This window comes from Quercus lobata, chromosome 5, assembly GCF_001633185.2.
Source record: "Quercus lobata isolate SW786 chromosome 5, ValleyOak3.0 Primary Assembly, whole genome shotgun sequence".
Lineage (NCBI taxonomy): Eukaryota > Viridiplantae > Streptophyta > Magnoliopsida > Fagales > Fagaceae > Quercus > Quercus lobata.
This window is the reverse complement of record NC_044908.1, coordinates 27808350-27835511: the sequence shown is the minus strand read 5'-3', so window position 1 is coordinate 27835511 and position 27162 is coordinate 27808350. Positions and strand designations below refer to the sequence as shown.

At 33.0% G+C, this 27162-nt stretch overlaps 1 protein-coding gene across 1 annotated transcript; it reads right to left on the bottom strand.

Moving 5' to 3' along the window:
- Positions 1-5550: 5550 nt before the first annotated feature.
- Positions 5551-17045, bottom strand: LOC115991730 (lys-63-specific deubiquitinase BRCC36-like). Its single transcript, XM_031115606.1, has 10 exons — positions 16753-17045; positions 14908-15033; positions 14395-14482; positions 11322-11407; positions 11027-11242; positions 8451-8635; positions 6821-6979; positions 6635-6715; positions 6486-6540; positions 5551-6093 (listed from the first exon to the last, which is right to left on the bottom strand). The coding sequence occupies exons 1-10, from the start codon at positions 16861-16863 to the stop codon at positions 5884-5886; spliced, it is 1317 nt and encodes a 438-aa protein (XP_030971466.1). The 5' UTR covers positions 16864-17045; the 3' UTR covers positions 5551-5883.
- Positions 17046-27162: the final 10117 nt, after the last annotated feature.

Here is a 27162-nt window from a genome sequence, read left to right as displayed (position 1 = left end):
AGGCTCTTTAGTGCTCAAGTTGGTGTAAAAATTTGTTTGGTCACATTATTGAAGAAACTAAGAGTCTAGGGTGTAATCTGAGGTACTGTTTGTTTCAGCTTGTTCGTAGGAATAAGAATAGGTTAGCTCATAGTTTAGCTAGAAGAGCAGTTTTATCTATAGACATTGATGTTTAGGTGGAAGAACTACCCTCTAAGTTGGATGCTGTATTCCAATTGGATTTGCCTTAATTTTTTTTTTTAATAAATTTTGCTTATCTTTTTATCAAAAAAAAAAAAACTCATATGATGTTTCTCTTCCTTGTGTATGAGTGTTTCTTTCTTTAAAAAAAGAAAAGAAAAAGATAATAATAAAAACCCTTAAGAGATGTTAATTCTAATAAGATATATAATAATTTAATTTTTTTTATAAATATGTGTGTGTGCCCGCATGTGTATATATACATACTACGGGCGTGTTTAGATGTCTTTTTTTTTTAATTAAAAATTATTTATATTTCTATATTACATCAGCTATCCTTTCTTTGTATTTCTATATACAAAATGATCATTAAAAATATACACCAATTATACTGTAGAAGAGTATTTGAAACTTAAAGAGAGTTCATGAGAGAGTGCCCACCCTTTCTTTCAAGCACGCTACTTTTTCTTGAACATAGTCTGCTTCAATCGTTGTTCAACCTCCCAAAGCAAAGTTGGCTTGATGAGCTCAAATGTGAGGAAGCGGGAGCAATAAAACCAAAATTATTTGTCTTGCCCTTCTACTTAAGGGGCAAAGAGAAGCACCTTTGCTACCGAGAAAGCAAACGGTTAGCATGAAGGTTCAAGACCTAGCTGAGCGTTAGCAAAACTAGATTCACATAGCGAGGCACTTCAAGTTAGCAAAACACTGTCTATTACCGAAGCCCTATGTGCTATAATGTTGAGTCAAGGACGCTCCACCCTATCTATAAAAGTAGACAATTGAGTTTCGAACAAATTAGCTCCTTGGTAATGGTTATAGATAGAAAGCTCAGGAAAATCTTTTTAGAATTATAAAATTGTGTAAAATAAAGACAAAACAAACATGTGAGCAAAAAAACATAAAAAGGATGGAGTATTAAGAAAATTACCTCGGCTTATGCCTCAGAGAGAATATAGTGAGGGAGGGGAGGGAGGACATTTGTTTTGGCATTTAAATATGTGCTAGAGTAGTGGTTTCCAGTTAGCTCAACTGGTAAAGTCTCTGATGGTTGTATAAGAGATCTGGAGTTCAATCACTGCCTACACCAAAAACTAATTGGTGTCTTAATCTAATGATAAAAAACTATTATCAAGAGCGAACGCTATAAGTTGAAATTCTTTCAAAAAAAATTATATATATATATGTGCTAGAGTATAAATTTAATGTATATGCACTTTAATTTTGCATTTAGCATTTTTTTTTTTTTACCTCTTTTTATTAAGTTTTTTTTATTGTTACCCAAAAATTCACATGAATTTATTTTTATTGTTATCTTATTAATCTTGTATTAGTTGCCTGAGTTTACACCACACATTTATCTCTTTTTCATATCTTTTAGCAAACTCACTATTTTCGTATTAATTAAAAACAAAAGAAAAAATAAATAAATAAATAAGGACTTATAATAATAACTAACCAAATAAGACCCTATAGAAAGACATGAAAATGCTGTGGACTATTAAATGAAATGCATTATTTCACCATTACCAAAATAAAAGGCCTGAGTTTCTCCAAAAATTAAAAAAAAATTAAAAAAAAAAAAAAAAAGGCCTAAGATTGACAAAGCATTTGTAAGAGAGAGAAAGAGGAATCTAAGAGACTGCTACCTCCTTCATACTGGCCTCTTACCACTATCAAGCCAGTGAAACCCATATGGGTAATTCCCTTTGTTTTTTTTCTTTTTTCTTTTTTCTTTTTAAAATTAGGGGTTAAATATGATTTTGGTTTGGGTAATTTGGTTGGATAATTTTTGTTTTGGGTATATAAGTAGAGAGCAAATATTTGGTACGCAATATAAAGTCATATTTTACCATGGTTTTAAATCATCTATAAGATAAATGTATATGCATTTGCCCACACCATGTCTTAATGTCACACTATCGATGAGTGGAAGTCGATATGAGAGTTGGGGATACTTTCAATTCATGGTATGCAATCTATGAACGCAATGCAAATTAGTTGATTTTCATAATCCTGTTACTTTTTTGCATTTATTTTTGGTTTCATGACTTTAAAAAAAAAAATATAGTATTACCTTGAGAATGCGACAAATGTTTAGTGAAATTACTAAACTAATTTTTAATTTCTCAAAATGTTTATGTTTCTTTACTCTAATTTAGTTTACTTTTTTTATATAATATATGTATAACATTTTCCAAAACCGTCTTACATAAAATATCACAAAATTATCTGTGCATCGCACGGGCAACTTAGTAGTTTAAAATAAAAGCATGAGATTAGGAAAAAGGAAACCGTGGGATTAGAAGAAAAAAATTAAAGTGAGATTAGGAGTAAGGAAACAGCAAATTTAAATAATAATAAAAAATTGAAAATTGATTGAATGAATATGGGAGAGTTAACTGTTCAAATCTTTGAATACATTGATCTGTATGAAAACTAATAGGAAGGTGGTCCAATTTTGTAGGTCATGTTTAGAGATACTTTGACGGACTGTCCTCCAATTTTGTCTCTGCTAGGGTTCAAATTTAGAGAATAGGGACATTTTGAACCACCGAAATGCATCTTAAAATATAGTAGTTAGTATGTATATATATATATATATATATGAATCACGTTAGTTATTTCATTATATTTTACATTTATACTTGTATACTCTACTAACTCATAAGATGTTTTTTCGGTGGAGACAAGGGTAACCAACATCGAGTTTAACGACATCTCGTGATGCCTGAGACAATTACAAGTCATGCATTACTTATCATTTACTACGACAACAAATTTTAAGTTAAAGTCTAAAACGTTCTTTAAAATGAGAAAATTCAAGGAACAAGATAGGCCTTGGAATCCAAGGATCGATGTAGCCTCGCCCCAGGCCATGTTAGATCATAAGAGTGGTCGAGAAAGTCAATCAATATACAAAAACCTTAGAGAAAGTGAACTGCATAGACTCTTGAAATAGGGTAGGCTAGACCATAAGAGTCATCGAGAAAGTTTTACAAAATACAGAAACCCTAAGGGAAAGGTGTAGCCAAACTATTGAATTGGACAAAAACTTTGAGCAAACTACAAATACCCTAGGGAAAAAGGCAAGCCAAATTGTAAGATTGGATGAGAAAATCGAGTAATACCTGAGTAAAGCACGAGAAAGAGCCAAAGGATCCATTGAGTCCAGCAAAGTCTTGAGACTAACTAAAGAAAGAGCACCATGGAATTGATCCAACTTACGGTCTTGTTGGTTAATCACACCTTGTGAATTATTATTATTATTATTATTATTGTTATTATTATTATAAACAAGAGTATTCATACCTCTGTTTGACTCTTCATTTAGGCATGTGCAGTACTTTTGAGTTATTACAGGAGGAATCTATTAAAGTGGCTCGATGATGCTACTAAGATATTTTGAACCCAGGATCTCATGAATATCACGAGACCTTATGAACTATTTAGTATTTATTTAGGAACAGCTTATTTAGTTTTTTACTGAAAACTTTTTTTTGAAAATGTGCTTAAGTATACTTGTACTTTGAAAAAATTTAAAAAAGTGAGAAAAAACGGAAAAAGTGAAGTTATAAAAAACTGTACATAAAAACTACAAGTTGAAAATTGAGATTGGAATTATGCCTTATTGGTTATAAGTCAGTACTTGTCATTTACCACTAGCCAAAAAAAAAAAAAAAAAAAAAAAAAAAAACAGAGGAAAATAATGGAACAACTTTGCATAAGAAACTCCTAAAATTACTTGTCATTGCTCTGAAATTTTTATAAAAAAAAAGTTTGATTTCTGAGTTCTGACTTAAGTTTCTGAGCGCCAATAGCTAACACTACACTGTTTGAAATTCATGCCTTGTTTTAATAGGATCTATTGCAAGATGTGCTTGCAACCAACTGCATCAATTTTATTTGTTTATTTATTTTGCAATCAAGAGGCTAAATTTTTCGTTTCAGATATCAAAAATTAATTTTGGCTTATAAAATTTGAAATGAGGGATTGCTTCCATTTGATTGATTGACCCAATTTCTCTATGCCCCTTGAAAAAATGAGTTTTATGTCGGTTTTGTTTTTGTTTTTGATTGGTTGGAGTTGAATTTAAAAACAAATGGAATTCCATAATTCGAAATCTAATAATTAGAAATTGAAGATGGCCTGTATTTTTCGGTGATGCTGTGGAGAAGGTGCGTAGAAATAGTAAAGTAATGTCATGTCTCAAGCGCAAAATAGCTTTCCGGTCAGCATCAAAATTTCCTCCTCAAATTGCATTTCCCAAGAAACGGCCATCTCAAGATTCTAATAACCAAGTTATTCCTCTTCAATTCTAGCGGTTACCATTTCAAAATAGATAAAAATATCTAGAACAAGATTAATTCTAGAGTTTACCTTTCATCAGTCAAGGACTGGTGCATGACACTTTGTAGTTTATTCCTGTTCCAAGAATCATATGATACCGAAAATAATAATAATCCTAGTATAAATTCTTTCTTACAGTCATAGCTTTTATTTCTCTAAAAAATAAATAATAAAATTATTATATTTATTCAAAAAAAAAAAAAAAAAACAATTGCTGTGAAAGTGAAATGTTATTAGTACCATATAAACAACATAATAAATAAGTAAAAATTGACACATCAATTTTTGTTTTATTTTTAATAAATATAAAGTTTGACACATCAATCTATAAGACTTTCATTTTATATATATAAAAGGAAGGATCTACTGTCTACGTAATAAAATTTATAATAGACAAAATAATTTGGTAAAATTTGTAGTAATTTTAACCATTTTCCGATTTGTAATATTAATATCCAAAGTATTGTTCATCCTGAGAGTACGAGACAGAGACATGGACACATTGGCCTAGGCCAGTTAGAGAATTTACAAACAATTAATAATATCCCTACGTTGTATTTACCAAAAATTGCTTCACATTAATACAGTGAGTGGTTGAAAATACGAAAAACCATTCAATCCTTTGATGATATGAAGTAATGTGATGTGCTAGATGCAGCACCATAATGCTTGAACTCAAAAACCTTTTTTGAAATAAAAATAAATTTTAACTTTAGTTAGGCCTTCAGTCATCTTCTACAAATTATGCTCACCTATTCATGTATACTGTCAAATTCGAATGTATTATTTATAATCTTGAATGAGAAAATGAAATAGACCCATCAAGATTTTGTTAAATACAAGCATTTCATGATTAAACATTTCAATGTATCCATGGTTTTTTTGGTAAGTAATGTTACCACGGTTGTAATTTCAGCAATTACCCCAATTAAAGATAATGAATCTGATTGATATAATTAGAACATGCCTAACTTCAAATATGGTCAACAAAAATAGTGTTCGAAATATCATATCCATCATACTTGGATTAACTTCTTTGAACTTTATAGCATTATATGTGCAAAAAACAATTAGGATGCAATTTGCATTGTACTTTTCTTCTCTCCGTCTCTCTCTCTCTCTCTATCTTATCTTTTAGTAATAATTTGCATCCTACTTTTACAAATGTCTTTTGACTCCAGAATCCAACACAAAAAATGAAATCTCTGGAGCCAACATGCCACTTTCACAACACATTCCATACACACTCATTTGTGCAAGAAACTAAACCCCAAAAATCTTCATTGGAGTTCGAATTACAATTTAAACACTACATTACAACATACATTGGGAAGAGGCTGTATTCTGGAATTTCATTGATAAACCTTTCTGCTCCGGCTACCAGAACCAGCAACACTCCTTGTGGTCGTGGGCTCAGTTGGACTATACAAATCCCTATGACCAGATGAAGTATTTCCTCGGAGACCATGAGAAGGAGCTTGACGAGGAGATCCTGAACTTGATTCAACCCCTTTAGGGGCTTCTGTCTCCAAAGACTTGGCTTCATTGGTCAGCGTTTTTAACTGTTGAGCAAAAGCAGGTCAGTTTATACACAAACTGCAAATTGATAATGAATTTACTAATGTAATGAGCAACTGAATAATGATCTATTAGCAAGGTTCTTTACACCCTCTAGCACCAAATGGATGGAACCTGCCATATCATCATAAATGTGCTATGTACAAACCCCTACAACAAATGTCCAAGAAGCAGGAGGACAAGCTTTGCTAAAATGGATAACAAAGGGTCACAACTTGAAATAGCACTTCATGAAGATGAAGATTGGAACTTTAAAATTGCTTGAGCTCAAAACAGTTTTTTTCATATTAATCCTAATTCCATTGAAATTGACAACTTGCTACGAGATCAATAAAGCATCCATGCTGTATGAAACATAGTTAGTTTTGTTCTATACCCGATTTTCATTCTCTTTTAAGCGGTCCTGGAGTGCCTTTATGGCTGGACTTAAACTGCATATGATTACAAAGAAAAAAAAAAGAGTGAGTAAAATTAAAAAAATCCAGGCACAAACAACTCAAAAAGTGGTGGCCATTTGATTCTAACCAATACTCAATTAATTTGCACAAGGAAGCCTGATAAGTTGAGGTATGATGTATGAAAGAAAGCGGATGCACTTTCCCATCCCTACGAAAAATGTAAAAATTTAGAATAAATAGTAAATTATTAGAAAAACCACTATAAAAATAAGTACAGGTCATGATAACAAGTGGCAGCATATCACTTTATCACCTCATATTTTGCAATATGGCTTGGTTATATGCTGCCCGCTCCTCTTCATATAGCACACGCTGCAGGTCTGTAAACGACGTTAAAGGGGATTCAAGCTTAACAAAGGAAGATGATGGCAAAACATGAAGAGGAACTTCTTTCCTGACATACTCTGCACCACTGCCAGAAAACAAAAGCAATTCAAGTTTTAAGGTGCCTTTTAACAACCCCAGACAGGATAAGCCACTTGATTAGAAAAAAAACATTGAATGTGAAATGAAACACAGACAGATATACAAGCTACACAGGCACTGACATGCACTGATACACACACAACAAACAGCCCAAAACAAATGAAGAGAGGAAGACACCCAAGCCATACCAATGTAGAATTTGGCATAGAGCACTCTCATTCAACACCCCACCCACCCCCCCCCCCCAAAAAAAAAGGAAAAATAAATATAGAATATTTATAAATAAAAGACATTATAAGGCCCCATGGACATGGAATACCACATGCAGCACAGTAGACTTATAGTACTCTTCAAATGCCAAAAATCTCCACCAGCCTCAGTTCATGATAGACACCAACAGTTTGATAATTGATAGGAATTAGTCATGAGAGGGACAAAAGACTACTATTTTTTTAAGCATGAGTAACACAGTGAGATCAGCACTAAGCAGGAACAAAATTTTCCACTAAAAAAAAAAACACAATGAGTTAAAACTTTCTATTCCTTCACAATGAGTTGTAACTAGGTTATTGCAAGAAAAATGGTAATAAAATCAGCAAAGAACTTTTAAATCTCGGGTATTTCAGCCATTTCATTTTTGTAGAATTCATGGTGCACTATGGGTATTTTCATGTCCTTAATGGGTAGTTTAGTAATGCATTTAAGTTTAATCACCAGTATTATCTATCATATAATTAATTGATTGAGCTAGTCTCTCTCAATTTCTAACCACAGCATGCATAGTTATGAACATCTGTGAGCAATTATATTGACCTAGAATGTGAGAACAATCAATGGAGTTGACCTGTAATCTCTATATTCATAAATCTGAACAAAGTGACTTATCTAGTTATCTTCACTCTAACTCTTTGGAATTTTGCTCCATTTCAACCCTACCTAAGATTTGTATGACATTCCTGCAGCAAAGTTTCTTGTTTCATTCTCCATTGCAGCTGTTAGTAAAATCAAATATTTTATGTCCACAGAGTCCTCTTTTACTTTTCTATAAACATCTGAAGGGAGTGGATCAGCAGAAAGCTGGAGTTCAGCAATAGGTTAAACTATATGACAAAGCACCAGGATGCGTGATTCCCCACTATCTTTCATGGAAGAAAATTCCGGGGCACCAATCATTCGCACAGTGAAAATAGTAGACAAGGACAGCTTTAAAATTTTGAATTCACAGGTACTAAGAACAAAAATAGCATAATATACAATGGAAAAAATGTATTTCTCATCTAACAGGTTCAAATTTGAATGTGACATGACTTTGCAATGGACAAACAAAAAAATTTCTGCATATTTAAAGAACTCTACCATTTTAAACAAATGAACAGCATTGTTATGTTTGTAAACACCAGTACTTGAGGTAAGAATAAAAAAAGATGCCAAGTGATCAAGTACATACTCATATATACCTAATTTCCAAATTCGAACGGTGCATTGCTTCTTGCATACTTTCTGACATATCCATGGGGTCTATGTCAACAATGATGTTGTCTGAACTGTCAGCACGGTGGGTTCCTCCCATCCTCTCTCTTCCTAGATAGTTGGCATCTGCATTAGCAAAGAAAACCCCCAACTCCGAGGATCTTCCACCACCCTAGCCAATTATAAAATGATTACTCAGCATATGTTGACAATTGAAAAATCTGTATCACCCTCACATATAAACCATAAACACAGGAAGAGAAAACGAAAGGGGGGGGGGGGGGGTGGAGAGAGAGATCATGTTAACTGAATGTATAATTTCATGGAATTGAACAATTTAGAGTAATGTTAACATATTATTATTTTTTCCTTTGCTATTGGCTATACTCCCCATGATCTAGAATAGCTTTTTTTGCACTTTTTTTTTTCATGAAATTCCATTACTGAAAAAATTAAAAAATAAAATAAAAATTTAAACACACACACACACACACATCCTAAGTACACTAACTCCAATTTCAGCATCAGTAAAACAAAGCAACAAAGAAAGCAAAACTTCACTATTTCAGATGGGTGAATTGCACAAAGATCCCCTTGACCCTTTGTTTTGTTCCAAATTGGTACGATAACTTTGGCACTACCAAATAGACTCCCTCTGACAATGCACCATTCATTTGTTAATGGAGAGATCACATGGCTCTCACATGCCTAAGAAAAACTAAAATCCCTTGCTCACTTCATTAATCAAAATCAATTGAAATCACAATGAGCTAGGACTCGTGATGATATGAAGTGTGAGTGAGGTATTATATTTTCTTAGGCACACAAGAGCCATGTGATCTCTCCATTGACAAATGAATGGAGCATTGACAGAGGGGGTCTACTTGGTACAGTGTCAAAAGTCATTGCACCAAATTGGCAGGGAAAAGTAAAAGTTAAGGGGGTTTAGAACAACAGCGTAAAGTTCAGGGTTTCTTAATGCAATTTATCCTTTTAGAGAATCTCAAATATGCTAAATATTTAAAGTGAACACTTTTCAAATATGTACTTGTGTCATTCCATTCCCTAGCCAATGTGCACCTAAGAACAAGAAGTTTGGATAAAAAGCAATCTCTAGCAAAATTATATAGTTTCATTATTATTTACTACAATTCTATTTAAAGGTGATAGGAAGATAGCAGGGAAGAGAAAGTGGAAGAGAGACAGTTACTCTCATCGAAAGCAGGTTCAATTCAACAAAAGAGGCAACATTGCAATAGTAGTACCCCTGAATGATTTTACCAAAATAGGTTGACTCATTACACATAATAATCTAAGGAAGATAAGATAGACTGTGATTATAACCAATACTCCTAAAAATTTGTGAAGAACTTGTAACTGGATAAATTTTGAAAACTTATCTCAGGTATGCATCTCTGTTTGTTTAGGAATGCATTCTTTATTTTCTTATATAAAAGGGAAAAATACACCAAAATCCCCTCGTGGTTTCCTCAAATAACACAAAAGCCCCTTGAGGTTTTGGGTGTAACACCTAACTCCCATATGGAATTGTTTTATGTGTAAACCATTAGTTTTTGAGTATAAACCCCCTTGTTTTATTGCTTTACATGAAAAATGCAACTCTAAATATGGGCATGTGTCCTTACATGAGCAACTCACCATTTATTTTTTTGATAAGTAATTGTAATTTATTAATATTGGAAAAGCATATACAAGAAGTATACAGAGATTTGAAAAATAGAAAGAAACAAAAGAAAGAAAAGAAGGCTAAAAGATTAGCGATACAAGTGCAAAGAGTCTAAAATAAACTCACCATTATTTTAACAGATGTTTAACGATTTACACATAAAACAATATCACAAGGTGGTTAAATGTTACATTAGAAACTTCAGGGAGGGTTTCATGTTTTACAAATAAACCACAAGGGGGTTTTGTGTACTTTGCCCCAGATAAAAAAGTACCCCAGCTTTATTGGTTAACCATACAATCAAACAAACTCATTAAAATGATACTAAAACATTGCCACACCAGTGTTGTATATATGAAGTCATAAGATAAGAAACCTCAAGGGGCAGCACAATTGGCTGGGGACCACGCCTCATGAAGCGGAGGTCACTAATTCGAATCTCCCCTTCCCCCTCCCCATGGGACCAAAGCTTACTTATAAAAAAATATTTTTTTAAAAAATTAGAAAAAAGTGAGACAGAGAGAGAGTATTAGGAATTGCTAATACATAGGCCACTAGATATCTGCAACAAGGGCATAAAACCTAGTTTTACACATAAAATTAAATGATTGAAATGTCTGAGAGACTCATGATATTATCTATGCAATATACAACTGAAACATAGTCACGCAGAGAACAAAATTCTGCACAAGAAACCCCTTTTTCTTCAAATGTTCATCCACTTCCGCAAAATGTAAGCATGAAGCAAATATGTAATCCACCGTCATTTTAAATATCTAACATTTTTGCAAAAACATTTCTATAGTTAGAGCTCCATTGCCCAGATCAAGAAATACGTCAAATTTTAAGTTCCACTTAAAGAAGCTTATTTTTTACCTTATTTGCTGCAGCTGTTCTTGAATCACCAGTGTCTAGTTCAGGGCTCTCTGCCCTTCCAGAGCCAGATCTTGCTGATAAATTTTCTGAGGAACTTAAAGATGATTCAAGATCTATAACTGAACTTCTATTTACAGGAGAAAGAGATATAGGTCTTGACACATTATTCTGCTTCCCATCTGAGGACTGAAAAGCAATGACCTGGATTCTTCCAACCTAAAATTACTCTACGTAAGTATGACAAACAAACAGGTTTACAGGGCTACATCCTGAATACCATGTATATCAAATATACCTTGTTTGCATCTTCACTAAAACAGGAAAATATCAGTCCAATAAACCCAGCATCTAGAAGTTGATACATCGCTTGAGTCCGCACATCTGCAAAAGTAGTAGAAAGCATAATGATAATTAATTTCCAGTGACCAAAAATAACTACAGCATGTCTAATGATAAGCAATTCTACATCTGATATCTAGACATAAGAATTAATGGATTAGTAGAAAATCATTCCACAATTCAACTCTTCAAAAGCATAGGTTAATATAATCATAAACAAGGTGAATTAGAAAACCATAGACCTGAGATGCAAATCAGGCATCATTCTTTTACACTGGTTATAAAATAGAAGGGAAGTATGTAGTATAGATGTGATGGTTCACATATAGTTCTAAAAATTGTGAAGCAGAAAGGTAGGATGGTTATTTGAAAAGTTGCAGATGGAAGTGGTGATAAGAAAATTGGATGGCTAAGGTTTCAAGGAAAAGAACCACCAGTGCACTTGAACTACATTAATACAAGGGTATTGGATATTGAGAATTCTAATCTTTCAGATTATCCTTTTTATTTTAATAACTGTAATTGATAAGGGAATAGCTTTATGTACTCATGGTGTATGCATAAAACTCTCGTAAAGAATTACAAAGACAAAGAATTATAATCTAAAAGGTATTGAATTTAAAAAATCTACAAGCACATGTTGCTAGTGCCAAGGATACAAAACCACTCAAACAAAGATTTTCACTCAATAACTAAGACCTCCACATCATTAACAATGCAATTATTCTTTTCCCTCCATATTGCCTTCATCAGAATAGGGAAACTATATTCCAAGCAAAGGAGCTACCATGTTTATCAGACCAATTCTTCTAACCAAAAAGTACTTCTGAAACTCTCTTAGGCATTACCCAATGAACTTCAAACATAGGAAATACTAAAAAGTCATACCCAATGCACAAAGCTCCCTCTTTTTGCAAAGTCTGGGAGAGGTCATGGGAGGCAGCCACGCAATGCAATAACAAGTGATCCATGGTCTCACCACATTGCTTACACATGCAACACCAGTTCACTACCATTATACCTCTCCTAATAAGATTCTCACCAGTAAGATTCTTTCCACATTTTGCTGTCCAAACTAAGAATGTTGCCTTCTTATGAGCAACATCAGATGCTCTTCGAAGGAATGTTTACCCCATTGAAAACTATTAAGGCCTTATGGTAAGATCAAACATCAAACTTACCATTACTCATCAACCTCCATCTAAAACATTTTTTAAGTTTTAACCCTCACCACTTGGTATATTAGGGTACAAAGCATCAAACAACAAATCATTGAAAGCTCATACAAAATGAATTTTCCATGATTGTATCAGCATTTACTATCTCCAAATATGAATGAACAGAACCATCCTTGTCTAGAGCAATAGAATACATTTTTGGATAAAACTACCTCAAAAGTTGAATCCCCGACTATATATCATGCCAGAACTTTAGTCTAAACCCATCCACAACCACATATTAAATGTAACCCGCAAATCTCTCCCAGTCTGCCGTAATGCTCAGCCAGAGGCTGCATCTATGAGTACTTCTGACTACCTACGTAGTCCACTATCCCAGTCTTCCTTGTATTTTACAGCAATAACCAGTTGCCATTGATGGTTACCTTCTGCCCAAACTGGTAGACCCATTTGCCAAACAAAGCCTAGTTAAAAGCTCAGATTATCCTTTGTTTCAAGACTATTTACAACTCTTCTCTATGAACTTGGACAACCAACTAATGTTGGAGCATCTAGTTTCTAAAGTGATATTGCACCACTACCTCTCATTGGCCGCTAACTAGAGAAAGAGGCTTGCTGTCACACCCTAACTCATCACTAGCAAGATATTTTCCTCTTTGGGAGTGACACACAGTTTCATCCCTCAATGCTTTAAAAGGCCTCTTACCAATTAGAGTTTAAAGCCTCCATATAAAGCACAACAACTCCCTCTACTTGAGCCATGTGGGACTCAATCAGGATTTTGTTCTCCCTCACCTCCCACCTAAGATGTCTTTTGGTTGGGTCCCAACAATCCCATATAAATCACAACGACTCCCCCTACTTGCAATTCCCTCCCCCACCCCCCACCCCCCTTTCTTAGTTTATCACACTGCATATCTTTAATTTCTTAGGGCTTTTCCTGCTTTGTTGACACCCTATCATATTCTTGATTTTTAATGTCTTTTGCTATTCTAAGAATGCAATGCATTGTTTCAACACTTTTCCTTAATGCACTTTTTTCTTATTATAGATAAGTACATTAAGAAATATAATTAAACCTATAATAGGCATCAGTACTCATGTAAGTCAGCCAGAAACTACATATCGTAACAGCCTTGTATTATTAGAGTGAGAAAATGCTCCAAAAGATACAGTAGTTTCCTTCCTCCAACTAGTGTTCCATGATTCCCATGGTCCCCAAAACCTTTTACCCTTAAAACATTCCTTAACTCTGTTCTGTTCTACTGCTAGTCAGCTAAACCTAAAACAACTGCAACTCCACCCATAATCAAATATTCAATTGTTGGATGTTTGATTTTGAGTAAGTGTGTTGATTATGTTAAGAAGTCTGTTAGTTGCACAGGTTTTGCACAGGTCCCTCTCTTTTCGTTATCAATAAATCCTTATTACTTATCAAAAAAAAAAAGCTTGGCTACTGACTTGAAATACTATGGTAGAAAGTAGTTATAGGATAAGTATCAACTTCCTTTTCATTAGAGGAAAGCACAACTCTCATGTTGTATAAAGGACATAATAGGAAAACATATACAACAGTTTTCCTATGCTAGGATATTTTGTTATAATATCATCTTTTTGTTGTTTTTCGCTTAGATGTTGATGGAAATTGTAGATGGACCTTAGTTAACATCTCTGTTTCAGCAATCCACATATTAAAAAGGACATCTAAAAATAATGCAATAACAGAAATTATCTATGTCAATCAGCAAAACAAAATTCAAATATCAAAACTTCTTAATTACATCAAACATAATGGATTGCAAGATTGAAAGAAATAAAATCAAGAAAATGTTGTAGATAGTCAACACTTACCAACATGAGAAGGAAGAACTGTAATATGAGGATGTGAATGATACCACCCAATTACTCTTGTTGTTCTTCCAACCAATGTGCTCATTCTGTGCTCTAGGGTTAAGTGCACAACGTCACATAAAATGTGAAGGTCATTCCCATAGCATGCATGGAGCCAATATTCCAAAATGGCTCTTCCATTTTTTAGCAAATCGTGTGTTTGCATGATTGACCAGGAAAATTTTATTTTGCGCGCGGGGGGGGGGGGGGGGGGGGGGGAGATATTGACCAGATAATAAAGACAGAGCTCATCTGATGAATTACAAAGCCATTTTTCCTTTTGGATAAAACATTTTCCAAAATTACATATCATTAGATAATGTCATTATATGGTACTCATGGGAAAAAAGCCACAGATAGTTTTGCTGATCAACAATACCAAGTTTGAAAACCAGAAGGGGTATATATATGAAGGCTATGAAACAAAGAATTTGAAGCAGATGGATTAAGCACATAAAGAAGAATTAAGGATATCTCAGCCTTAGCTGATGCAGCAGCCAACTGTTCAGGATTAGTCTCCACACGGTCCTTTCGCCGATCAGATCTTGTTTGAGGTGACGCTCCCCAAATTAGTGCAGTTACACTCCCATTCTTAGAGTACTGAAATTCCCAACATCAGAATTAAAGTTATCATAAACATAAAAACACCAGACAAAAATTGAAAAACTAGAAAGGAAAGTAGGAAACAGAAACAAAAATAAAACATCAATTAACAAACCCATATTAAATTAATGCATCTTTAACTCACAACACTTTTGAATCCTGCCAATTCAAAAATTCAAAGATCCAGATCCATCATCTGTGGATCATACAATTAGAAAGACTTACATGCACCATTTGTCTACAGAAAAATAAATGCCCAAAATTATAATCAGAAACATTTTTTTGGTAACATAGTCAGAAACATTATTATTGATTAAAGAATGCTGAAAATGATTAAGAATCATTAAATATTGATTAAATAAGAGTTGTAAATTCTCCAACAGAGAAAATCTCATATTTTAAGATAGACCTCTGCCAGATGCAGAAATCAACATGCTGATGGAACTGGAGGAGCAAGTCAATGATATTTGAAGATCCAGAAATCATATATTTGGAGATCCCTTCAAATCCTCAGGCCAAATCACTGAGGAAGTTCCACCTATAATTTTCACCAAACTTCAGTCACATCATGCAATAACAAACCCAACACAGAGGCACGCAATCACTAGAGCTTGACATCTAGAAGTTCGAGATCAAAGTGGAGGGCCAAGACTGTGGTTGGCAGGACAGGATGGTACTAAAGGAGGCCCTACAATGGAATGGATTTCCGAGTGTATAAGAAACCTAGTATTCTACCCCATTTTCTTGATAGAACGAAACATGAATCATGAATGTCCTTAAGCAGACCATTGTCAATGAGGCCCGGGAATTCAGATGGGATAGAAAAGTGTATCGGATTCAAACTCAACTAAACCCAAATGCTATCAGAGGTGGAGCAAGCACATTATGTATATTGCTAAAATATAGAAAAGCAAGCCAATACACTGATTGGTTAGCAAAATTTAGCATGAAAGCTGCAGTCACCTACTTTTATACATGATTTTTTTCCTCTAATGGAGAAACTTCTTCGTATAAATATTAATGGAGCAAAGATCCTCATCCTTTCATTAAAGGTGTTAGCCAAGATTTTAACCATATAAACATTAGAAAATAACCAAATGAGTATGTGAGACAAAAATGATCATTCGCATAGCCAATCAAGAACATGTAAAATATCCCATCAAAAAAAAAAAAAAAAAAAAGAACACATAAAATAGAGTTATGAAATTAACTCTAAGCAAGTCCCAAGTCTGAATTTTTAACTACACATACAATTTCTAGTTACACCCAGAAGTTTGAAAACCACATTTTTCATGTAAGCCTGAAATTCCATACAAGCATATATTGAAATCAAGACTGAACTAAAATTTGAAGAACCCAGTAACCCAAATCTCTCTCCACTTCATTTACAGTCATGTTCTCAAACATATTAAAAATAGTTCTCTTTTTTCTTTTTTTTTTCTTTTTCTTTTTTAATGCAGTTTTTTCCTGCCAAACAACAAAAGGTACAGTTCTCATTCACAAATTCCGCAAACACCCAACAGTCCAATTCAACATTATCCCACATAGAATCCAAAACATGACTAGAATTCCAAAAACCCATTTCAGAAATCAACCCAAGTCACACAAATTCCAAACCCACCAAGCAATTTAAACTCTGAGCACAGCACACACACAAAAACATACACATAACCCAAAAAAATTGAAAAATTGAAAAATGGGAAAGAAAGAACGAACCTCAATATCACCAAGAAGAAGACCCATGATCTCTTCGGTCTCTGTGGACAATGCATGAGTCAGACATGTTAACCACACTTCTTCTGACATTTTCACACATGTTAAAGACATTTTCTCTCTCTCACTCTCCAAAAAGAAAGAAAATTTTGGAGGACGACAGACAGACAGACAGACAGAGAAGGAAGAGATCGCTGAGAATCCTAAACAAAAAAGACCTACGAGGTATTTTGATTTGAAGCACGCCTCGTAAGTCGTACTTCAAGATGCTTTGGGGACAATCGGATTTGGAGCACTAGGCTTTGAGGTTGTGCTATAATACAACTACTTGTACTATGTTATGGTACCTCCTTTAATTTAGTCCGTACGATTTTTAACTTTGTGAACATGTTCAGTAGTTTAGTAGATCACAACCGTTGGCTTCGGTGTACATGGAACTGTTTGTACTTTATTTGCATTTTCCACACTTTATACGAAATTTTTTTTAATTCTTTTTAGAAACTGAAAGGTTAAAATCAAAATGAATGATAATGACAACTAAATTTGGCAATATTTGTCGACCAAGTTCTACGTTTATAATATCTTCACAATATTTTTACAATAAATTATATGTGATAAATTGTTATTAATTTTAATTTGAATTTATAATTTAAATTATTTTTTTGTAAATTCATAATAACCAATAACAATATATAATTTAAAATTTATTAAGAAAATAACGTGACATAGCGTTCCTCACATTGTTATTATCGTAATAACAAGTTATGATTGGAGTGATGTTCCTATCATTGTCAGTGACATTATTAACATTAATATAATATTTCCACAATTATGAATAAAATATTCTGTGCACATACACGGATACAATTAAAAACAATCATAATTACATGGTTCAAATTATACATTTTTTTTTAAGAAATTTAAATTATATATAGTATTAGCTTACACATTTTTTTAAATCATACATTTCTAAAATATGTAATGATTTCTCATTATATATATATATATATATAATTTAGAATCTAATTGGATTTAGATTCTTCAATTTTTGCACCCAACAATTTACTTGCCACAAAAATAAAAAAATTAGATGGACGAGCAAAATTGGACTCTAATTGAAATCCAATATAGAATCTAATTGGATTTGGGCTTTTCAATTTTTACACTCAATAATTCATTTGGCACAAAAATTAAAATTTTGATGGGATACGTGGCGCAAAATTGAGATTCCAATTAAAATCTAATTGGAAATTTAATTAGATTTGGACTCTTTAATTTTTGCATTTAACTAGTGTTGAGGTCCAATGACCAATAACAATATATAATTTAAAATATATTATGAAAATATGGTGACATGACATTCCTTATGTTGTTATTATTGTAATAACAAGTTATGATTGGAGTGATGTTCCTATCATTGTCAGTGACATTATTAACACTAGTATGTAACCCGTGCTACCGCACGGGAATGGATATATTATTAATCATGAGCTTATTTATGTTTAAAATGCTCAGTTAAGTTTAAATTCATATTATTAACCAGAAAATTTCATTCACAAAACTTAGCAATACGTTTTTATGATACTCCCAATGTATTCAATAATTTTTCTTCTTTTATGACACGAAAAAGAAAAGAATCATTAAAATTTTCTTATTAAATTAGAGCAATGTTACACTATAAACATTTTTTTACAATTATTGAGTTAGTAAATTGTTATTGATTTTTGGAGTCATCGTTAGGACAATAACATTACTTTCTTGACTACCGTTAATAACTTATCATATAAATAAGGTAATTATGAAATATGTTGTTAACAATATTGTGACATTAATTTATCTTATTAATTTAATTTGCTTCGATGGGGAGGTGGCCTTGTTTTAAGGCCGAATCCGACAGACCCTTAGACCAGTGGGTTGACCCGAAGCCTCTGATCAGTTGGATTTGGTTTGTTTTCTTAGCAAACCTGAATATTTTGTTTGGACAGTGGGTTAAGGGTTTGAAAATCCGTATAACCCAACCCGACCGAAAGTTTAAGAGTAAAGGGAAAAAAAAAAGATATATATCTCTCGGTTCTTGAGGTGAGCTCGTGAAACTGAGTTTGCAAAAAGCAAAAATCAAATCAGCAAAAGCAAAGATCAAATCACCAGAAGACAGAAGCTCAGAATGCTAAGATCGAAAGGGAAATCCCATCTCAAACACTGTTCCACCGAATCCACATGCAAACCTAAGTCTTCAAGGAGTTCAATCCCATCTTAGATCTGTTTTCACTTCTCAATATTAAATCAAAATCTCACTCTCAATCTCAGAAGTCTCCATTCTCTCTACTCCCAATCTCAAGTCTCTCTACTACCAGTACTCTGAAAATGTACTACCAGTACTTCTGCGTTTCATTGAGAACTACACGTACTCTCAAAATCTACTACCAGTACTTATGCATTTCATTGCAACTTCTTTTCGTAGGTTTCCAACCATGCAAACAAAGATAACAGGTTGTTCTTTTCATTAAGAGCATGAAAGAAAGTAGTTTTAGAAAGAAAAGAACAAAAAAATTCGTTTTGAGAAATGGTTCATACATTTACTACTTATTAGTATTACTGTACTTATTGTTACCAAGTCTATTATTGTGCAGAGCTCTAGAGCTTTTCAGGGTTTCTTTTAATTGTGAGCAATTTGATTGGTTTTGAGTCCTAATAATAATCAATTTCCTCATGAGTCATTTGCTTGTACCTCTCTTAGAGGGACCCACTAATCCTGTTATTTAGATCGAACAGTAATGCCATACTCTTCTTTCATGTACACCTTGTCTCAATTCTGGAAGTTCTGTCTCTCATTTTCTCACCTTTCATGCACAATCACAATCATCCTACTCTCTCCACATTATAGCTTCCTTTCATTCTTCTTTCTTCCCCTCTTCATGGCTTTCTTTTTTTTCCTACTTTTGATCTTTTTTGTCCCTTCAAGCAATGCTCAGTGGCCACCTTCACCTGGCTTGTAAGTAATTTAATATCTGAAGTAGCAATAGAATTGTTTGCAATAGTTTGGTCATGGCTGAACAGTGTTTTTGATGGTTTAATCTGAATGTTGTCAGCAACAACATTTCCTGAGTGTTTGTTAGACTCAGATTTAAAGACACTTGTGACAGTGTAAACTTCCCATCCCTCTTTGACATTGTAATCATCAACTTTTATTTGGAATGTATAAGATTTTCCAAGCAAGCTTTGAATTTCTTGAGGTACTTTATTTGGCTCTTGATTCTGCACAACATGATGTAAGGCCCATAAATTGTTAGTATAATAAAAACATTCTGTTTAAGCATAAATTTGGAAGTGGTTAAGAATTTAGATTAGATACTTTTGAAGAAAGTTCCATAGCAGTTTTTTGAATTATTTTTTCTGCATCTTTATCAAAAAGAACAAAAGAAGCTGTCCCAGTATGATCCTTCACTTGGATTTGAAGTTTGTAACTGTATATAATAATGAGAGAAGTTAGAAAGTGTGCTTCATTTTGTTTTCCTATGCAATCATTTGAACAGTTATATAGTATAAACAATGTAGAATTTAGTCACCTAGGCATAGGGAACTGAGATTCAGAATTGCAACTGTTGCACCAAAACATATTATTTTGTTGTTTTACTTTTCGCTTGCAAAGTTGACATGAGATATAATTCCACCCTAATTCTGTTTCTATGTTTACAATATCCGCATAACAGGTAAAAAATCTTTCCTGCAAAATTAGTCATTCTAGTTAGTTTTGATTGAATAATAAAGATTTAGATTTGAAATATTTCAAGATAAAGAAAACCTTGACTCCTTCCACCCATTCCAGTGCTTTAATTTCTGCCAATGACATCATAGTTTGCAATATCAATTCTGATTCAGATTTGGGTTTTTTGTCATGTGTTGGAATAGATCGAACAACATTATCGTATTCATCCTCAACAACTTTATATTTGAAGAAAGGAAGAGATAAAATTTTTAATTAAAAAAATCCATTCATAATCCATCATAGAGAATTAGTAAAGTAAATATTTATGAACCTGTCAATGAGCTCAGAAACCTCTGTAATGTCCAAATTGACGTAAACTTTAGTTGCACTTGTGGTGTTAAGATTCAGTTTGCCTTATTAAAAAAACCATAAAACACATTGAAGAATTTGTTATACACATTTTTTATTATTATTATATAAAAAGTGTTATATATACATATACTACCTATCTTTCAGTACCTTGGAATGCTGTTACAGTTGTTGAAGTAACAATAATTATATAAGGACCTTCATCTTCTTTGAAGTCATTTTCAGTAATTGTTTCAGCACTTTCATCCCACAATGATATTTTTAGCTCTTTGTCCCTAATGGTACATTATAGCATTCAAAAGACATTAAAATGTGAGATTTGCTACCATTCATGATTAAATACAGTAGTTAAAAACAATCTTAGTGTTAATAATTGAAAGAGTGGAAAACTTGAATAAGCAATTCACCTCTATATTTACACAACCATGTAAAGTAAAAGGGAACACATAGGAAGCCTAAAAGGAGAAAGAAGTTACTTCAAACAAACAAATTTAATTGAATAATAGAACCATAGTAAACTCATACTTAACAGATAAACGTGTTGAATAAGTGATCACATAAAGGAATTGGGAACATTGTTAAATAATTTTCACAGTTTTGATACTTAATAGCATGGTTTCATGGCAGGCCTGCCAAAATCACATGCCATAACCAATACCTATTGTAGCAATGAGTCCAATATTACTGAAACCATCTCCATTAAATAGTCTGAAAGATTTCAAAATATGCAATTTGAAATTCAAGTATAACTTTTATGATGGGTGCAATGTGCATCTCATGTTCAATTTTTAAATAGAATTATATTAAGTGCAACCCTCTCTAAACTCCATTTAGAAATGGTACCTAGTCAACTTAACAGTGTGTGCAAGACTGGAAGGTCTTAACCCAACCCGACTTCCCATCCATACTATAAAATTAATAATAATTATTGAATGTTACTGAAATAAAACTTAACATTTATATTCGATTAATTATAATAGAGTTGAACTTTATAACCATAAATGTGCAACACAACCAGGTTCAAAAGTCCAATCTGGTCATTAGTGTTCAAACTGAGATAGAAGTACTTTTCAAGTAGATATTTATAGTTCAAATATTAAAAAAGGATAGTTTTTCATATAAATAGGGTGGTGGGCTCAAACCCAGTTGGAAGGAAGATGAATAGAAATAAAAGTGCATGGGTTCAGAGACATTCATATATTTCTTTTATCATTTAATTTTGTCAGAATAGCAAACAGAGTCACATGAAGAAACAAAAGAATTATTTTGAGGTAAATGGGAGTAAAATGAAATGTTCATTACTCAGGTAGTAGAATTTGGAGATTTCTTATATTTGTAGAGCTGTTGTGAAAGTGAACTTGTTCAATGGGTCCAATAGCAGTAAGTTTGCCAATCATATCTGCAAGTTTGTACACGTAAAAAATAATGTTTGAAGGATGAATTTTGATTAATTAAAATGGGGAAGAGGTGAAGTAAAACATAATTTACCTGGTAGGTAAGAATTGTCATTCAAACGATTGTTGATACAATCATATGTTGCAAATTCAAAGGCATGCATAGGTATGAGTTCACTTTCTTCATTGCACTCCTTAACCGAAGTTGTTAAGAGGAAAATGATGTTCAGGTCATTTGAAACCAGTCTATAACCTTTATTTGTCACGATCACTTTAAAGTTTGAAGTGATAAAGGTTCCTCATTCACGTAGGATGGTACTAAATTTCTGAAACACATTCTTTCTTACAATTGCATGCATTAAGCTTTTCTATAAAAAGGGAAATGGAAGTCAAAAGTTAGTTTATATATTATATTACAAATACAACTAATAGTTGAAAGATTCAAACATTTTATTGTTGTCAAGTATGATAACCTTTTCATCGATAAAGATCATGTCAAGACTGATGAAGTTATTTCCACTTCTCTTATTCACTGCTTTCCACATTCTGCATATTCTCACTCTAATTCTCCATGTCTCCTTAGCATCAGATATTTGATCAAGAAAGCTGTATCCTTTGGACATTGTTATACCGCACAGCTGCAATAAAATGTAAATGTATTAGAGATACTATTAAAAATGATAATGGAAGTTTTACTTTAAAAACAATGTAAACAATGCACAAAATGTTTATATGAGGATTTAAGCTCATTTTACATTTTACATTTTACCTGCAGGTTTTTGTGACTCCCATGCCAACACCTCGTGAATTTACACCTTGTGAATTTATATAGTCTAAAAAGCGGCATCCATTGCCAGGAAGCATGGTGCATAATGAGAATTACTTCGGTGGAAGATTGATTTCTGTTGAAATCACATGGTATGGTGGTGGCAATGTAGTATCTGTGGTGGGATCGTGGAACAACTGGCAGACTAAGTAACATAACTTTTCATTTTCCAAGTTTCAACTTAATTTATTTTTCTCTAACTTCATAATTTGATATTGATGAACTCCCCCCTTTCTTTCTTTCTTTCTTCAACAGGGAGGACTTGCAGAATATAGGAAAAATTGCTTCTATTACTATGATGCTTCCATTAGGAATACACTACTTTTGCTTCATTGTTGATGGAGAGTTGAAATGTGCTCTCAACTTGCAACGGGTCAATAATAGCGGAGGAGATCACTATATCATAATCAAAAGGCCAATCTTAGGAGCAAAAGCACCAACATGAAGTACCACTATATATATATTTTGTTGCAGGACAAAATAAAATAAAAACCCTTCAATTTCACAAACCCTCACAAACCCAGAAATCGTTTCACATGCAAACCTCAAAGAATGGAGAAAAAAAAAAAGACCACCCAATTAGATATCAAATAAAGATATTAACTTGTTCTCAAGCCAATAAAGATTAAAAAAAAAAGATGCTATCTTGTTATCAAATAGAAAACAAACATGCAACATTAATCATAGAAAAAATAATATTAAAATTATTCAAAAAAAGAAAATTCACTAAAAGAAAGGAAAAAGAATTTACTTACATTTCCTTAGGAGTATGTGCTCTTTGCTTCCTCAATCTTCATTGTATCACCTTTAGAAAAACAAAATCACAAGATTGCAATTATATTTAAGCTCCTTGGTGGGCTAAGAAACTACATAAAGAAATAATTAGGTGGAAACAAATTAATAGACTCTTGTAATCCAAATTGAATTTCAAAACCAACAACACTCAAACTAAAGTAATTATCAACATTAACTGATCAGTAAAACTAAATAAAGTTAAAACGATTCATAAATGTCTGATGCATTGAAGGTTAAGAAACCATAATACTCCATTTCTTCGTACTAAAATGGATACAGTCGAAGAGTTAGAGAAAGAGCAACCTTTTTGTACGGACTCGTCGCTCTGGGTCTGGGTTAATACTGTTGCCGAGAAAGAGAACGGCTCCAATGGGAGTTTGGGTCTTGTTCTAAGGACAAAGACCTCTTTCTTTCATTTAATAGTTGTGGCTCTTTGATTTTTCAGAGATAGAGGCAACTGAACCGGGACATGAAGAATTGGAGAAAGGAAGAGTCGTGCAAATAAGAAGGGGAGGAGGCAAAGAGCCAAGAAAGAAGAGAAAGAGTCTTAAATTACAGATTCTTTCAAGGTAAATCCATATGGAATTTATGAGTTAATTAGTGACACCTAGATTAATATTATTTTGCGGTCCCCACGTGGCTCACAGATTATGGAGTAATTGAATACAGGTGGCAGAGACAAATGGCACAAAATTAGAATTCTAATTGGAATTGCAATTTGAATTTCTCTCTGCTTCACCTATTATTTTATATATAGATTAATATAATATTTCCACAATTATGAATAAGGTATTCTGTGCATATACACGGATACAATTAAAAACAATCGTAATTATACAGTTCAAATTATACTTTTTTTTTTTTAAGAAATTTAAATTATACATGGTATTAGTTTACACATTTTTTTAAATCATACATTTCTAAAATATTTAATGGTTTCTCATTATATATATATAATTTAGAATTTAATTGGATTTAGATTCTTCAATTTTTGCACCCAACAATTTACTTGCCACAAAAATCAAAAAATTAGATAGACGAGCAAAATTGGACTCCAATTGAAATCCAATATAGAATCTAATTGGATTTGGGCTCTTCAATTTTTACACTCAATAATTCACTTGGCACAAAAATTAAAATTTTGATGGGACACGTGGCGCAAAGTTGAGATTCTAATTAAAATCTAATTGGAAATATAATTAGATTTGGATTTTTTAATTTGTGCATTTAACTAGTGTTGAGGTCCAATAACCAATAACAATATATAATTTAAAATATGTTATGAAAATATCGTGAAATGACATTCCTCATGTTGTTATTATCATAATAACAAGTTATGATTGGAGTGATGTTCCTATCATTGTCAATGACATTATTAACATTAATATAATATTTCCACAACTATGAATAAGGTATTCTGTGCATATGCAAGGATACAATTAAAAACAATCATAATTATACGGTTCAAATTATACTTTTTTTTAAGAAATTTAAATTATACATGGTATTAGCTTACACGTTTTTTTAAATCATACATTTCTAAAATATGTAATGATTTCTCATTATATATATATATATATATATATATTAGAATTTAATTGGATTTAGATTCTTTGATTTTTGCACCTAACAATTTACTTGCCACAAAAATCAAAAAATTAGATGGACGCGCAAAATTGGACTTCAATTGAAATCCAATATAGAGTCTAATTGGTTTTGGGCTCTTAAATTTTTACATTCAATAATTCACTTGACATAAAAATTAAAATTTTGATGGAACACGTGGCGTAAAGTGAGATTCCAATTAATATTTAATTGGAAATCTAATTAGATTTGGACTTTTTAATTTTTGCACTTAACTAGTGTTGAGGTCCAAAATATCACAAGCATTGCGTCAAGGCCCAAAACATTACAAAAATTAAAGTTTAGAACCCATTTGGGCCTTCAAAGAAGGGACAAGGCCCAAATCCGCCAATCAAGGTCCGCCTAAGATAAGAAAGAGGGGGTCCAAACCCATGAATGGGTAAGCTTTGGGCCTTAGAAAATAAAGGAAAAGGAAAAAGGAAGCTCAACCCAGCTTGCTGGGGAGCCCAAAAAGGGACTAGACTAGGATGCCTTGGGACTCCAAGAAGCCTAGAATCGTCAAGATATGCAGAAAGAAATCAGTTGGGATTAGAACAGCTCAAGGGAGCATACTCATGGACACAAAGAACGAAAGTGGATATGTCCCATCAAACGCTTATGGTTCAGAAAAAGGCTGATGGCTTAGGAATTAACACTTCAAAAAAGGAAGCCTGGTACCTTGAGGAATGCAGGAAGGTGGACCATGAAGGAAGGTGACTGGAGATCTTTTAGCCTGACAAAGAGGAATCTGTCCATTTAGAGAAAATGACAAAAGGTGAAGCAGCCAAAAAGGCGGGTCTGAAAAGTTGCATTTAGAAGTTTTGGAAAAAAGAGATTGAAAGTTAGCCCTTAGGACCTTCCAAAAGAGGAAGGTCAGCTGGGAACTTTTAGGGGGAAAACCTCAAAAGGAGAAAACAATGAGAAAATAAGGAAGGGACCAACCACTAATGTTGCTGACACAACATTGATTCTGGTACTTAGAGCAGCAAATGGAAGGAATCAGTAGTACACCAAAACCCTAGGAAGGCACTACAAAAGTGGAGGAAGCCAATAACAAAAACCATTCAGCAGTAATGAATTAGAGCAAGAAGATTCTTTGAAAAATTCCTTTAGAATTCAAAAAAGGAGAAAAGAGAGAAAACACTATAAGGGATCTTGAGATAGGCATTAGAGGATGCACTTGGATTCAAAGGGATTCAAACCTCACAAGTCTTAGAAGCCTAGAAAGAGCTATCTAAGTCTATGACTTTTGAACTTATTTGGACCTTGTGACATATCCCAGTGGAGAAAGGACCGGATGTACTAAAACTTAATATAATGAAATATCATTCTATTTTCTGAGGATCCCCAACATCTTATTCACATTTTTACTATTCCTTTACTGTTCTTTACTGTACAATACATATATATTTTGTATGTATGGATGTGTATGTGTTATAGGACCCATATATTTTTGTGTGAAATTTAGTTCGTAATCAACCTAACACAGCTGCGGTGAACCAAGCCCAGTATACCAAATAACAAATATCAGGCTTAGAGTCCTGTGAGAGATGTGTCCCTTAAAAAAAAAAAGATTCAAGTACCTTTTTAGGGCACTTCTCTTTTTGGGTAAGTGGTATGGAGTCACCACTTATTTTTCTTTATACAAAAAATAAGAAAAAATACTTGTAAGGTCACGTTTTTCAGCCCAAACCCAAAGT

Coding starts and splice junctions, on each gene's coding strand:
- LOC115991730 (XM_031115606.1), bottom strand. CDS start 16,863: ATGTCTTTAACATGTGTGAAAATGTCAGAAGAAGTGTGGTTAACATGT. Junction 14,483..14,907: donor CTGCATCAGCTAAGGCTGAG/ATATCCTTAATT, acceptor ACCCTAGAGCAC/AGAATGAGCACATTGGTTGG. Junction 11,408..14,394: donor AGTTCTTCCTTCTCATGTTG/GTAAGTGTTGAC, acceptor CTACTTTTGCAG/ATGTGCGGACTCAAGCGATG.